At 31.9% G+C, this 13,016-nt stretch overlaps 1 protein-coding gene across 1 annotated transcript in view; it reads left to right on the plus strand.

The window, feature by feature from the left end:
* The window catches only part of LOC108775093 (dystrophin, isoforms A/C/F/G/H), a 447,682-nt gene that overhangs the window by 168,921 nt on the left and 265,745 nt on the right, over window positions 1-13,016 (plus strand). Inside the window, exons 38-40 of the mRNA XM_018541369.1 lie at window positions 2,717-2,928; window positions 4,520-4,674; window positions 5,226-5,415. Of these exons, the coding sequence (XP_018396871.1) occupies window positions 2,717-2,928; window positions 4,520-4,674; window positions 5,226-5,415 (557 nt within the window). The remainder of the gene's footprint in view (window positions 1-2,716; window positions 2,929-4,519; window positions 4,675-5,225; window positions 5,416-13,016) is intronic.

The following is a 13,016-nucleotide window of genomic DNA, read 5'->3' on the forward strand; positions in this document are numbered from 1 at the left end:
ACTGATTTGAAATATATACGTGTATTAATATGAAATAAATATAATAGAATGCTAATAGTAATCTACATAGAAAGTTATTTCAATATTTCACTATTGTTATTTTTAATATTTTTTTATCGGTAGATTAAATAACAGATTAATGTAATGAAAGAGAGAGAAAGAATTGAGAATTAATTAAAAAAACTACACTGACATATTTATAATGGATTATTATTATGGATGGAATTAAACAGAATTATTAGAGCAACTGTCACCTTTAAATCTTTCTCGACTAATTTTAGTACTTACAATTTGCCTGCAGGCAGAAAAAATGTACGTTGCCGGATATAATAAGGACGGCTTCGAAGTACAGGTCGAAGTGCATAGGGGTCGATGAGAGTGAATTGCTCTCATAATAAGTCGTTGAAAGTCATTGAAGTAACGCCCCCTCCGTCTTTCTTTACACGACGTTCTTTAGCGAACGGGGTGATAAAGCTAAGCCTTTTGAAAGTCGGTGTACGTGTGCACATTTAAGATCCATCTTTTAATCCCTTGTTCGTCGCACCTTCTCCAAATTACATATGATGCTTATTTTTGTCTAGATTATTGGAGTCTTACTTGGTTTACAAGCATGTCGTGTGTCGTTTAATATATTTGAATAATGGATGAAACTCGGCGTGTTAAACGGAACAGTTAGAACTTTGGGAATAGTGGAAACTATTAATACAGTAAACACATGAATATGTAAGATCTGCGAATCCTTTACGATGCAAATTGTCCTCACGGTTTCACCGTGAGCAAATTCACTGTAATTTGTACAGTTCTATCACTAGCAATAGAAAGGAAAGCATCTTTTTATTTTAACATTTTCTCGGAATAATATAGGTATCGTATAAAATAATAAGCGAATAATCTTAAACAAAATTTTTCTCAAAATATAAACATAAATTTTCTTTTTAATTTAATAATTTATCTTTATCTTCTTTCTGGATAATGGCGTCTAAATATCGAGTATACTATGTTAGATAATGTTATGAATGTTATAGATAATTGCTTTTAAAGTAATATTCAATAATTAAATTAATATATGTATAAAGTTACATTTTTCAAAATTATTCTGTTCTGTTATTAGTATAAATTATATTATTTTATTATACTAGATTAATTATTGTTCTAAATTTTAAAGAATAAAATGAAAGATTTATAAGAAGTAATATAATAAAACTTTCAGGATTTCAGAAATATAATATAAAAATATCATATTTTATTTTAAAATTAATGATTTTTTGCAAGGTTCGTATTTAACATGATATTTTTCATTTATCATGTTAAAAAGCCATACGATGCTAAATGATTTCACTATATTAAAGGAATACTTTTACATATATATTAAAATCCTTTGAAATATATTCTTCAACGTGCAATTTGATATTTGAAATAAATATTTTAATTAAAAAAATATATATTGTACAAATGCAATGTTTTAATCAAAATTAGGATTACTTTTTATACCAACAATTGTGCTATTTATCTTGTTTATTTATCTCTGTTCCTAATTTCTTTTTATTAAAATAAAGCCGTAACAATATCTGTAATATGTGTTTTGGAAATGCATTAACAGAATCATTACGGGTTTCTTTCATAAAGGAGTATATCTCTATTAGAACTGTTGTTATTTTAGTTTCCGTGCTGTTTGGCGACATGCGCTCACGAAACATCGTACATATAAGGTGCATTCTTAAAGGTACACGAACATGATGTTCACGCGTGAAGATTTTGTTGTTGCGGATATTGAATCGTTGCCAGTGTTTTTTATCTGCTTTATCCAGCTGTGTTCTCTAACTTGCCATTACAGTTTGGATTGTTTCCAACTGATACCTCGCGTACGGCGTGAATTTCTACGTAGGCTTTTTGTTTCAAGAGACGTTTTATGAAAAGGTTAAGGGGGAAGGGAATAATAGGATAACATTTAAAGTGAACACGAAAAGAAAATATTTGAGTGCTATCATTTGTGATATTTCTCACTTAATATTTCATATAATTTTTGAGTGAGGTTGACTTAGTTTATTTGTAATATGTTAGAGAAGAAATATTATGTATATAAATAATAGCACTAATACATATTTTATTATGTTAATGCTTTCCACTGCTTAGCTATTCGATGCACTTTGATAACTCGATGCTTTTAAGGTGCAAAAATATCCTCGTAGATTTTACAGATTTTATTTTTGTCGAAGCAGTTCAGAAAATTTAAACATACAGTATGCTTTTAAAAATATTAATTTTAATTTACTCGTGTCGATTATATGCCCTTTTTATACAAGAAAATGACGTATGTGGCAGAATTTTTATTTTAAAATTTGAGCCAGTACTATGAAATCTTTTAAATATACATACTTCTAGCACACACAATTTTCAAGAATTTTTATAACACACACAATGTGATTAATTTACGAATTAAAAATTAAACAATATTATATGAATTTAGACCGATGAGAATAAATCTAATTGAATAAGGGAATTCCTGTATTTGATCAAAGCGAATTTTAGTGCTTAAATATTTCTATATGTGAAATTATACATATATTTGATTCTGCGATACTGCTTAAAGTTGCTCGCGCGATTTCAGTGTCACAAATACTCGCTAGTGATTTTCGTTTTCATGCAATTAAGAAAACAATAGTTATACGCAGTGCAATAACGTACATTCACCACTTCGTTTGTCTTAATGTTGTAGTTACCAAGTTGAGAGAGCATTGGGATGAGACGAATTCGAAAGTCATGCAAAGGAAGACGCAGTTGGACATGATGCTGGGAGACAGTCAACGATATGAGGCGAAGAGAAACGAGGTGGAGGTCTGGCTAGCACGAATGGAAACTAGACTTGAGAGAATGCGAGCTGTGGGACACACCGCTGACGTACTCGAGGCGCAGCTCAGGGAACAAAAGGTACATCGAACTCTCTTTCCGTATTTTCGCAAGTAACCGTGTTAGCTCTTCGAGTCGGTGAGTTTTTAGTGCTACCCGTGAGAAGTGTTTTTAACGAAGGAGTATAAAAAAAGAAGGGTTGTGCGATAATACTTCTGTCTATTTGGCTCGTCTTTAATATCGAAAATATTGAATGATCCTTGAATGCAAAGTATTTAACGGAGATTGAGGAATTGATGTAATCTAGATTGATAGAAATGGTTGAAGTGCCGATAGATTATTTGATTGAATTGTGCTGGAATACCATTGCATTGGAATGCTGTAAGATAGTCCATTTCTGCTTAGAATAATATAAGTTTGAACAACGTTTCCTTGCGCTTAATCGTATCATAGTTCAAACGAAAATTCCAATTTTCTTTTTATGAAAATATTTTATCTTTATGCGACATAGTTTATTTTTATGACAAGACGTTTCGACAGCGTATTTTTCATCTTATATACCGGAATATACTGATATTGAGCACGATATATTTGCTGACCAATATCATTTCGTTGTATGATATTAGGAAATCTTGTGAACTAAATCTTTCTTTAGATGGAATTCGACGTTAGAAAAATTATTTATAATCAGGAGCTCGTTATAGATTTTTATTATGTGTGGTCAATATTTATCTTAAAAGACCTTTACGAAATGCAATGTTTTTTTATATTATTATGTAATATCCTACCTACACGAGCATTGAAGATATATTAGAAGTTGGCGAGTGCAAATATTTTCTAAAGCGTTACAATCTTTTCTCATTCGTAAGCAAAATTAAAGAGAGCGAACATTTCAGAATCTATTTGCCTGCTAATAAACCCTTTCTAGTAATCTTCTCTTATTTTACGTACGAGGTATAACGCTGTTTGAAAATAAAGAAGTTATAAAGAAAGCTTCCAGCGTCTCAATCAACGAGATCTCAGCCGAAGAAGTACATTACGCGTGAGGAGCTCTATTTAGATTCAAAAGAGCCAAATGAGATATTCGTGGAATAATTTATTTCCGCGGCATGGCAGTGTGCCTTTATGTCGTCTTTGAGTAAAACGCGTTTGTTACATTCCTTCCGAATCTCATATCACCTGAAATATTTTCCGAAATGAAAGCCTATGAAATAGTTCCACATATCTAATTATTTTATTTTGTTTTTTATAAGACAGAGCAGTTGTTTTAAATTTTTTTTTTTTAATACCTATTTACTCTCTATAACTTTTATTCAACAATTTTGTCTTTATGAACACATTTCTTTCAATTGTACATTTTTATCTGTAAAAAAAAGATTGTTTATACGGAGATTTTATCTCGATGCACTTTGCAATTCTGATCGGGACCAATCAGTGCCGACGGATATATCCAAAGAAAAGTTGCATCGTACGGTATATCGGCGTAAAACTTTTAGTCGAAGCTCTCTTCGAAGGTTTAACTTCGTCGACTTATCGAGGCTCGAGTGCAAAAGAGGCAGGCACGGCTTCTTCTAACTCAATACGAAGCCAGAGTTAGATAAGTTTCCTTTTTTTCGCCCGCTGGCCCACCTTCTTCGATTTCACGATCTCGTTCCCTTTCTTTTCTTCACAGTCGTTTCATGCCGAGCTGCACCAGTACAAACATCACATCGAACTTTTTAATCAGCTCACTCAGAAGCTGATAGCGGTTTATCAGCAAGACGATACGACACGAGTGAAGAAAATGACGGAAACGATCAATCAGAGATACAACAATCTTAATACGAGGTAACTATGTATAATTTTTTTTCTGTCAAAATTTTGTTATTCTCTTATTTTACTACGATTTAGTTTTTATCGATATTAAACCTACAAGATAAATTGTGTGGAGCCAATTAAAATTTTAATTTATATAATTAGATTGTTAATTACATTCAATTCAAAATACAAATAAATTTAATATGAACATAAATTAGTAGTACTCATTTCTGTAATAAGTACATACGCGTTCTGAATCTAAATGAAAAAATAAGCAGAGAACAATTCTTTTTCTTAGATTAATTTACCGCAATTTTTATTTCAATAATATTTTTAATCCGTATCTTATTTAATTAATAAGATTTTCATTAATAGAAAATTAATTCTCCGATAATTATAAAATTGTAATCGAGAGAAGATGCGTGTCTTTTAGGATAGCTTCGTTCCATTTCTAAAATACGGCGCATAGGACGGCGTTTGCTCTAGGACATGTATTCTATAGTGTTTCGAGTTAAGGAACTTTGCTCCGAATCAAACCGTAGATCACGGATGTAATACTGTTTCGACCTATTCGTTTCCAGCATCATCAATCGCGGAAAACTACTGCACTCCGCGATGAACTCGCTCCACAACTTCGACCGGTCTCTAGACAAGTTCTTAGCCTGGTTGAGTGAAGCGGAGTCTTCGATGGAGGGATTGGAAGCGGAAGCCGATCGACTGGGTGGACGACGAGACCAGGGCGCGCTCAGACGACCACAACATCAGCTTAAGGTAAGATTGTCACGTTCACGCAAATTTCACGACAAGTTTCGACACGGTATTCTGGTAACGTAAGTGTTCTAATCCTGATACAACACAGCCATGTGTTCATCACCATTGTGAAACAAAAGATCGCTCATTTTTTAAATTGCTCGAGCTGGTTATGTTTCGTAAGAAATAAAAAGGGAAATGATATATTTCTTTTTTATTTTTTTTATCTTTTTTACGATTGAGACATATATTTTTTTCTTTATGATTTATGCAAGTGATAACAAAAATTTTATATATTTAAATCTAAACATTTAATCACAAGCGTTGCAATCAATAGATTAGTTTGTTGCAATTTCGATAACCGACGTTAATACCGAGGGATTATATGATCAAACGTGTTTCAAGAGGTCTTTATTAATTTTGCAAAAGAGGAAATCGCGTATATACTCACGTGTTACTCGCTGTAAAGTAAACGTCATGGGGCGCGTCGCTAGATTAACTAACAGTTTTTTAAATTGACTTCTACATTAAAAAATTTTACAGAACTTTAACATTTATCATATATAAAGAATATTTTTAAAAACATCTTATTTAAACAATTAATGCAAAATGGACAAAATCTGTGAATGGCAATTGCATTGTAAAGCAAATAGAAACTCTCATATTAACAAAATAATATTCAAATATATATCTTCTCTTTAATAATTAATTTATACGTCTTTTTGATTTTCTTATTCGTATCAACAAAATTTACTTACGTTTTACATTTGAACGAAAAAAAAGAAAAGATTTTGCTAGAACAATTAGCAATAAAATATTTAGACAGATATATGATATTTAATAGGTATTTTAGAAATACAATTTCATGGATATATATGTATATATGTATATGTATATATTAATATATATATATATAAAATTATTTTTTGTATTATTCGATGATACTGCGATTTTTATTTATTATGCAGTTCAAATCTATTTTTTTATATGTTTTGAATTTCATTATAGATTGTTATATGATATATCTGCACAATGTTGATGAAACATTTAAAATTTTAGCTGGACACAGATTTGAAAATAACTTTGTTGGGGGCAGAGAGAGGATTATCAAAATAATAATGTAGAAAATGCTCAAGCTGATTGCTAAACTATCCAAACTCTTTGCAATATTGCTCATCATACTAGAGTTTTGTTATAATTATTTTGATTGGTTGATAAAATTATTTTCAGATTTGTATCTATCTAAATTTTTAGATATTACGACAAAATTATTATTTCCGTGTATGTAAATTTATACAAATTTATATATGAAAAAATGTAGCATAAAATGTTTTGCCAAGCAGAACATCCAATTTTTTTATTATGCGTGAATGTCACTGGAAAATTTAAATATAATTCGACTGACGTGATAGTATACGCACGTCGATTTCTGACTTCTCTACGTTGCGCATCTTTCATACAGTCAGTTTTGGGGTTTCAATTGCTATAAAAACTTATCGAAAGTGTCAGACAGCCGGGGTATCGATGTATCCATTAAAAAGAAGAAACTTGATATTGAGTACCGATACAATGCGGTGACCGACCATCAGTCCTTCCACGCGGAATGTATTTTCCGCTTTATATACGGTTTCCAGAGCGTGAAGATTTTAAATTCTCGTACGCCACGCGCCCACTCGCGGTTGTTTTTCGTCGCGTTGACGCATCCGGTAAATTTCTCGCCACAACTGGCAGCCATTGCATTCACGTGCTGTGATTTAGTTACCCTGTAATTTTGCATTTGAATCGGTTGCTTTTCACGTGACGCACGATGTTTTTTGCCGGCACGTTACCGATTTTTTTACGGCCGTTGAACGTTTCATTAATTTGCAAGTGATCATTCCCTTCGTTCGTCATGGCAAACATAGAGCAGCGAGATATAATGCTTGTAGAAAATAGGAAATAAATTTTTGGCGATTGCTGTATTTATTAAATGGAAAAAATTGGAAAAAATTTGATATATTTTTATTATTACTTTTTATGTGACTACGAATTTTTACGTAAATATAAAACACGATCAAAAAGATCGAACGTAAATTTTGCTATTTATAAGCGATAGATCGGAATAAATCGTGCGGTATAGAAATCAAATTAGATATATAAATAGATACAGAAATTAGGTATAGAAAATGAGTATAGTAATAATAATTACCGAACGTTGAACATATTTTAATGAGGCTGTGTAATTAAGTACATGCTGCATGTGAGAGAATTGCTTGTGAAATTGATATATTAACGGATTGCGCTTGTGGATTCAAACTAATATGTTATACTTAATACTACACTCGGTCAATGTAGTATTTCTTGTATTTCTATATTTGTGAGAGAGAGAAAAATTTACTATTCTTAATATTAAATTATAAGTACTCACGTAAATGTAACTAAAGCATCCACGGGGATCATTATATAGTATTATAATACTTCTCCATAATTATTGACAGATCCGTTCCCGTTTACAATCTCCTTACCCGTTACATTCTATTTGCTCGTCGAGACAACACTAATTATTGACAGAAACAAGCACGATTACCGTTTGCGAGCTAGACTTTGATCGATTGCGTGTAATATTTAAGAGCAAACGATCCGCCATCGAGTAAGGAGCTTATTGTGTTAGTTTCTTGCATTTTAAAGGGAAACGTCGGCGAAAGGTCAGCATTTTAGAGTGAACAAAATTTATTGCTATTAGGATCTGTTATTTTTATTGTAAGCTATTATTGGTTAATTTTCTGTTTGATTTAACTTTTTAATTTTTTAATTTTGATGTTTTTTTTTTTAGGAAAATTGAATTTCAGTAAATTATTGAAAAAATTATTAGTATCACACTTTAATATGATGCATATTGCACTTTATTGGAATATATGCATTTCGTTTTATCGAGAAATATTTCATTTTCAAGAGTATTACATCATATGTACTATTACTAAACAAATTTTTCGTTAAATTGCGTAAAATTTAATAATCTTTCTATTAAATTTTAAAGCAATTTAGCAAAAATGCTTCATGTTGTTGTAAAATCAAATTTACTAATGATATATCGTTATATGATTAAAATCCGGCGTCTCGCATTTAGAGCATGTCACATATAGAATTATCCAGAGTCATTTAGAACATGGCACATATAGAAATCCTTTCATATTGATTGCTAAAATTAGGGTTGGCGAATATTCAGGTATTTTCTACAAATGCCTGAATAATCCATTAATCACTTAGTCAATAGGGAATCTGCAATGCATTATTAAACTGATCGATCGCTGATAACAAAATTAACTTTGTATTGCTAGTAAACGATTAATAATTATTCTTTTTTATTAATTTGTAATGATACTTAATAATAAATACTCAATTTATAATATAATGTTCAATATTGATTGTTAGAAAATTCAACGATAATTAATGAATATTACAGGATCACGAGATATGAAAGAATTATTTCTCGTTATATTAATCCTTTTTATATTATTAATTTTTGTTTGGTTTTTCAAATGATAAATATTATACCATTTGATGTACTACATATATATCCAATAAACGGGAGTATAATTTATAAACTGCAATTATTAGCAATATGGAAATAGCGGTTATTTGATAAATCGTATAATAACTGATTGGAATTTATTATTCGATCCGTCATATCCATCAGTAGTTAGTTAGAATATTGTATAATATCCTGCTGTTTGATAACTCATGTGATAACATGAATGTCCAAAAGTAATCAACCGTATTATTTGCTTTGCAATGCAGTTATCTTTACTTGTATTTATACACTATTTTGCGTCTTTTTTTAAACTGAAATATTTTTTATAATATTTTTTTTAATATGAGAAACGTTAAAGTTACGTGTTCGAAACAATTACGAGTTGGCAATTATTATCCCGAGCTTATATTTTCATTTACTGTACACGCGACTTGATGTTCATGCTAATGTTTCCATACATACAGTAGAATATCGCGAAAAAAACTTGTTATCGCCTCTTGTTTCAATGAGTCGCGTAACGTTGAAACCTTTTTTCCTGATGCATCGCGTTTTCATGTGGGAACCATGTTGGTTGTACCATCTGGCACTCGAGACTAATTAACTCCAGGGAGCGTATCCATTTTAGTCTCTCTAAACTCTTTGTACCTCGTTGACACAATTTTGAAGTTATTCGTAGCAGTAATTTATTTCGAGTCTATTTCGCTGTTCATGGAACTCAAGATTTAAAGATGGATATTAAATCGAGCCGAAGTGAAACAGTTAGTCTGTTCTACAGCTCTTACTTGGTCGTTTATTTATATATGACGATAAATATGGAAATCGAGCAGTGGATAAGTAGAACGCCTTTTCTCTCTTTTGACTGTAAAGTCCTTTTCATTGTTTTATACGTTCGTTGCTCCCGCAATTAGAAACGAACATTAAATGCCGTCTGCAGTTTCTGCGAAAGCTAACGAGCTTTGACTGAAAGTAGTTATACGTTTGATTTCATTTACGTTTGAAAGAAGAAATTATAAAGTTTGCTAAGTAAATCAAGATGCAGTGAACTTATTTGTAGGTAATATTGATTTTTATATTTTTATTGGTAATGATTGCAATACAACTTTGAAATATACTGCTGAAAATGTCTAAAAATCTTACTTTTTATATATACGTTATACTCTTAGTTGATGCCGCTTGAATTTGTCCTGATATTTGAAATACGACAAAATCATTTTCCTCATTTCTGCATATCCATGTTAAACATACTGCAATACAATATTCTGAGGAATAATGCATAAGGTCTGTCAATGTATTGCGCACATATTTGCGGCCAGACTATTGAACTGTCGATGTTCCTTGAATGTAGTAGTCGCTACTAGTTTCGCAACGACGCTATTCTGTATCATAGTTTACAAATGCGATTTAACTAATGAATTATCGACCAATGCTCCGTTGTCGAACATAACTTATGTATGTACCACTTGCCCATATCTACTTCACGTCTTTCGGGAGTGCATGGAATTTCTAGTATCATTATCGAAAGTACGTTTATTCCCTCTGTTTGGGCCACACTTTGTTGACTCCAGCTGCGACTTACGCCGACATTACGTTGTTTAACAAAATTAATTTCAGACTGAATATCTCAGTCTCAAAACATTATCCCGAGACTAATTATTTTTACTTTTACTACGCATCATACATATTTTATCTAAGATTTTTAGACATGTTTGTGAGCAATTATAGTCTATGTTTTTAATGATTATCATATTTATATGATAATAAAGTTTTCTGTAAAAAAAAACTGTAATTTATTTTATATTAAAGTATCAAACGTTCACTTCATTTTATTATAGAGAGATAAAATATACGCATTTAAGTTTCCTTCAAATTACAAGCCCTTTGACATTGTTCAACATCAAAGAGATTATCTCGGAACGAGATATTGCACATTCACGATTTATGAATTGCGAGTTACATTCGTTGCTACGCGACGTCTCATGTTTCTAACATTCGTGAAGCGCTCGATCGGACTTGCTTTACCTGAAATGAGAAGCTTCGCACATGGTTCAGAACTTTTAACTTTATTTGAGACTTCTCATTGTGCGTCATATCGGAATTCCACTGCTTTTAGGAATCGCTTATACGGAAAATAGAGAACATCGATCGGCAGAATAACGAGGAGTCGCTTACGTGACCCGGACTTACGTTTCGCCTTTAGATGAACAAAGAGAGTACAGCCCTTTCTCATATTCATGGTAAACACGGCACGCTCCGCTTCGTTAGATCAATCCTGCCGTGGCTAATCCGCTTTAATGCAATTTCACTTGGTGGCTCTCTTTTTCTTTATCGTAGAACCATGTACACTCTACTATACGAGTCGAGTCTCCGCTGTCCCTGCGGTAAACCCGCCTTCGTACTTAGGCGTCATTAATGTGCAGAACCGTGATTTATTGGTGCATTGGCGTCGATTTTCGAGAAATAGGGAAAACGAGGTATTTCGTACGATAATTAGTAGCATTTAGTTAATTGAGATAATTAGAACCATTTTCTAGACTATATATTTTACATGTTTGAATCATGATGTTCTTTGGTAAATAATATATTTTTTATCATTATAAAGATTCTTTTATCTTTATTTACAGCATGTATAACTGTTTAAGTTTAAAAATTTGATTAATTGTTATATTTGTTTTTTACTCCAACTCTACTTTTCTTATTATAAATATTTGAATGTACAATATTATAAAAATGATATTTCTTCTCTTGTATATTGAATACTGGTAATTGCGCTTACTCGAAATTAACTGAATTACTGAGGTATGAATACGTTCTCTTGTACAAGTGTAATTATACATATTTTACCTCTTTAGGATCAACTGTCAAATTTTAGGATTGTAGACTCAACTGTCGGATTTGACTTTTGTTCAAAAGTTACTTTGACGTGATTAACTTTGCATGTGGTATTATCCGATTGGATTCGTTTCCGCGTGCTCTATGTATAATTGTCAAGGTTGACTAAAAGGGTGTTAAATCTTCGTGGATCGGGTCGCGATTGGCGAAATGGCGGTATATTGTCGTGGTCCCGAAGGTCACGGAAATACGGAAGAATGAGTAAACCGAGCCAGCCACTTTCCCTTTCTCGCTTCATCGCGCCAAACGCAGCCGAACGATCGATAAAACGCTTCCACCGTCGGACGGTCGAGCGCCGCGACGATAATATTCCCCTTCTAATAGCCATTATTCCATTATATCATGGCGCTTTTCGAGATCCGACGCAACGGGAGCTTCAGCATTCCGCGCATTGCATTTTGGTCGTGTCGCGAGAGAGACAGTATTCTCGAGGAAATTTACGACGAATTTACATGCGCATGTGCTCGCGGATATGTGCATGTACATACGCCACGCCTTCAGACTTTTCCCAGTTAGAATCTCATTCCAAAATATCAGAGACCGTGTCCTAAACATTTTCTGGAGTCTTGTGACACTTGTGAAATTAGTTCAGTTTTAAAAACATGAAACATAAAAGTGATGTTTCAGCTTAATAATGTAGATATATTCTCTTTTGTGATAAGAATTATAATATTTAAATGTGACATTTTTAACTCAACATAAATTTTAAAACAAACAAGCGAAAAGACTACATTTGGTTAAAACAGATTTTAATGTCTAATAATATTTTTGTGCGAATTTTTATACTATTTCCAGTTCCAGCAAAATGCATATGCCGTTTATTAGTTTTAAAACACAGATTTAAAATGAAACTCGAATAATATTACAGTTTACTTGAACTACAAATTATTAATATTATTACGAGTAGATAACAAGTCCCGCTTTGACCGAAAATCACTTTTTTCGTATTTTGTTGAACATTTGTTAGGCAATTTTTACTTAATATTACTATAAATTTTAAGCTTTAATTTTCTCTACGGATATTACTCTAATAAGTTTTTTGTTTGTGTATAATAGTTCATTATAAATCGCTTGAAGCTTATTTTTTCGAATGCCCATGTTATTCTGTGCGTTCACAATAAAATTATTAAATAACTGACGATAGCTTAGGGGTCGTGTTCACCGGCTTATCCTTTTTTTAATGGTTCCATGCACAAAGCAGCGTTTTTTCTTTTTCAAGGGG

Source organism: Cyphomyrmex costatus, unplaced genomic scaffold (assembly GCF_001594065.2).
Source record: "Cyphomyrmex costatus isolate MS0001 unplaced genomic scaffold, Ccosl1.0 scaffold281, whole genome shotgun sequence".
NCBI lineage: Eukaryota > Metazoa > Arthropoda > Insecta > Hymenoptera > Formicidae > Cyphomyrmex > Cyphomyrmex costatus.